General features: G+C 43.0%; 1 protein-coding gene across 1 annotated transcript in view; it reads left to right on the top strand.

Moving 5' to 3' along the window:
* ATP13A4 (ATPase type 13A4) overlaps positions 1-2,647 on the top strand; it is a 106,242-nt gene extending 103,595 nt beyond the window's left edge. Inside the window, exon 30 of the mRNA XM_004675106.1 lies at positions 2,435-2,647. Coding sequence (XP_004675163.1) covers positions 2,435-2,647 — 213 coding nt within the window. The remainder of the gene's footprint in view (positions 1-2,434) is intronic.
* Positions 2,648-2,871: the final 224 nt, after the last annotated feature.

Raw genomic sequence — 2,871 nt, 5'->3', positions numbered from 1 at the left:
TAAATAAATAAATCTTACCAAAAATAATAGGAAGGGCTTCCTGCTAGGGCACTATGGCATGTCTTATTGCATCACTTATTGTCGCCTACTTCCTGTTCCTCCCACCTTTTAAGAAAAGGGAAAAATACCAAATCGTAAACAACCTTAGTTTGTTAAACACATAGAAGTCCATCTTTAGGTGTTGAAGACACACGAGCTGTGGTCACTGTATTAACTCTGTGGTTCTTACCCTTTCTTACTTTGTAGTTATAAGGCGCCCAGGCATTCACCTGTCCACTCTTTCCACAGTACCCATTGACCATGTGCCCTGTCCTCTGTAAGGTGTAAGGGACAGAGGGTGACAAGGGGATAGAGCTCACAATGTACAAGAAGAAACGGGGCAAGGGCTGTAGTTATTTGTGTATAATTTTTGCTCTCATTTGCCGTTACGCTCTACGGCAAAAACACATCTCAGAAGCCACGGCACTTAAAATCCTGCTTTGTTCTAACAGGAGCTGGGTAGAGATTTTTTCAGTTATTAATGTAAGATGTGACCCTGCTTACTCCCAGAAGGCGGAGAAGATAATTAGATACTTAGGAAAGTAAAATGCCTCCTTTGTTTCTTGTGTTGAGTGAGAAGTGCACACATGGAGGTTTGGTGGCAGTCTCCACATGGAGAAATCACCTCGCAGGCTTCCAGCTCCATGCCCAGATCCCTCCACTGTACACCCTGGTTGTTCCAAGTTGCCCCTTTCCCTGCTAACAGCAGGCATTCAGGTGCAACTGAAGCCACTGGGTCTTTGGGAGGCCGATGGAGTGCAGAATTATGGACACTGAGATTTCCTGCTACGTGAGCTAACACTAGCAGAGTAGACAGAATCTCCATGGATGCAGTAGGTGGTTTTCCTCAGGTGGCTCTAATTTGTCTGCCAGGTAAGGATTCTGGGGATGGACCATGCTAACCCCATATAGCATGTCCAGCCTGTGGTGGGCATGGTGCAGGTTTTGGGGAAACAAGCCAGAATGATAGCTGTCCTCCTTCTGCACAACCCTGGGTATTGTTTGGTCTGCTAACCCTAACTCTCACCCTAACCAGTCAAAGAGCAGCCCACATAAACATCCAGATTTCCCTGATAGGTTAACCTTTGCTGATTCTGTTGATCTAAATTCTGCCTGAAAGACTTGGGAACTAATGTGGATAGTTTTGATCTCCTCCCCCCTTTTTATTATACTTGTGTGTGTATGCATGTAAATATGTTACAAATGTGTGTGCATGTATATGTATACATATATATACTTATTAAGCTGCTCAGAAGAGATCATTTGATAAGTTTATTTTTATTTTTTATTTATTTTTATTATATATTTTAAAATATTTATTTATGTGTACAGAACTGGGGTACAGGCCAGAGGTGCAGGGGGGGGTGAGAGGATTCACCAGAGACAGAGTGGGGAGCAGAACAGGCAATACTGAAGTACACTGCTGAGGGGAGCAGCAGACGGGTCAGGAGAGGTCTGCTGCGCCATGTGGGTCAGCTCCCTGGCCCTGGAATCAAACTCGTGCTGCAGTGGCTTCTTAGAGCTTCATAATGTGGTGTTTTAACCTGTTGTGCCACTAGGGAGTGTCCCCTTTTTTTTAATTTATTTTTTTTATTTTTTAAAGAAAGCATCTCATCAAGTCTGTCCCTTTGTTTATAATTCTGCATTTAGTGACAACATGGAGTGACAAGGCATATCATCTGTCAGAGTTTCAGTTTCCTTTTCCAGAATAGCAAAAGGGTACAATCTACAAATATGATACAGTCATCATATACATAGAATCGTATGAAAACTCAAGTCCGGGGGTAGAGCACTGAAGTCTCTACGTGTGTTGTTTCATTTGTTTTGTTTAGCCTGCTAAGATTTCCTGAAGTACATTAGATTTTTAAAGCTGTTGGATACCTGTGATTCTGTTTTATTCCAGTTCTAAAGAGAACTACTGTTCTCTTTTTAATTAAGGAGGACAAAGAAAACCTTGTTGTGGGAAAGTAGAATAACAGGTCTGGCCAGGTGAGCCTTAAAAGGGTTTGCAAGATGCTCATGTGTTTCTGACATCCTGCTAGCAGATAAACAGAGCAGTCTTCTTAGAGAAATATATATTTTTAAAGATATATTTTATTTATTTATGCATATAAGAACTGGGGTGTAGGCCAGGGGTGCTGTGTGAGTGAGAAAGAAGATTCACGAAATCGAGTAGGGATTAGAACAGGAAGATTGACTGAAATACACAGCTGAGGGGAGCAGCGGGCGAGACAGAAGAGGTCTGCTGCACCAGTAGGTTCTGGCTGAATATGAACTTGTGTTGCAGTGGCTGCAAACCCTTGTGCCACCTGGGGGGCCCAGGTAGTGCTTCTTTATAGTCTATGGAGAGCCACCTGGAGAAACTGATGATAATGTGTGACTTTTATTTTTGCAGGAGGCCATTATTGAAAACCGAAGTCTGTGGATAATAATCAAAAAGTGTTTTGGGTATCAGTCAAAAAGCCAGTATCGGGTATGGCAGAGGACCTTGGCAAGTGACCCCAGCTGGCCCCCGATAAATCAGACCTCCTACTCCGATGTCCTGTGGTATGGCAGAGAGGTGTCCTACAGCAACCCAGTGTTCGAGAGCAATGAGGAGCAACTTTGAAGGCAAAGTGATATCTGATCCAGGTTGATATAACATAGAAATGCTGATAAAAGGGACCAATTTCAGTGATTTTTAAGCAAGAAGACTCATAACATCAGCCAGTGTCTTGGGACTCAAAAACCCATCCAATCATGGTGGCCAATTAAACTCTGTTGGATAAAATTTTTACAGACCAGAACACGGCCCCAGAGAGTGCTTTCCTCAGGGCATCTTGATTCAGTGAA

Source organism: Condylura cristata, unplaced genomic scaffold, assembly GCF_000260355.1.
Source record: "Condylura cristata isolate star-nosed mole 26May11 unplaced genomic scaffold, ConCri1.0 scaffold00003, whole genome shotgun sequence".
Taxonomy (NCBI): domain Eukaryota; kingdom Metazoa; phylum Chordata; class Mammalia; order Eulipotyphla; family Talpidae; genus Condylura; species Condylura cristata.
Note: the sequence above shows the minus strand (reverse complement) of the source record. Positions and strands in the feature narration are given on the sequence as shown.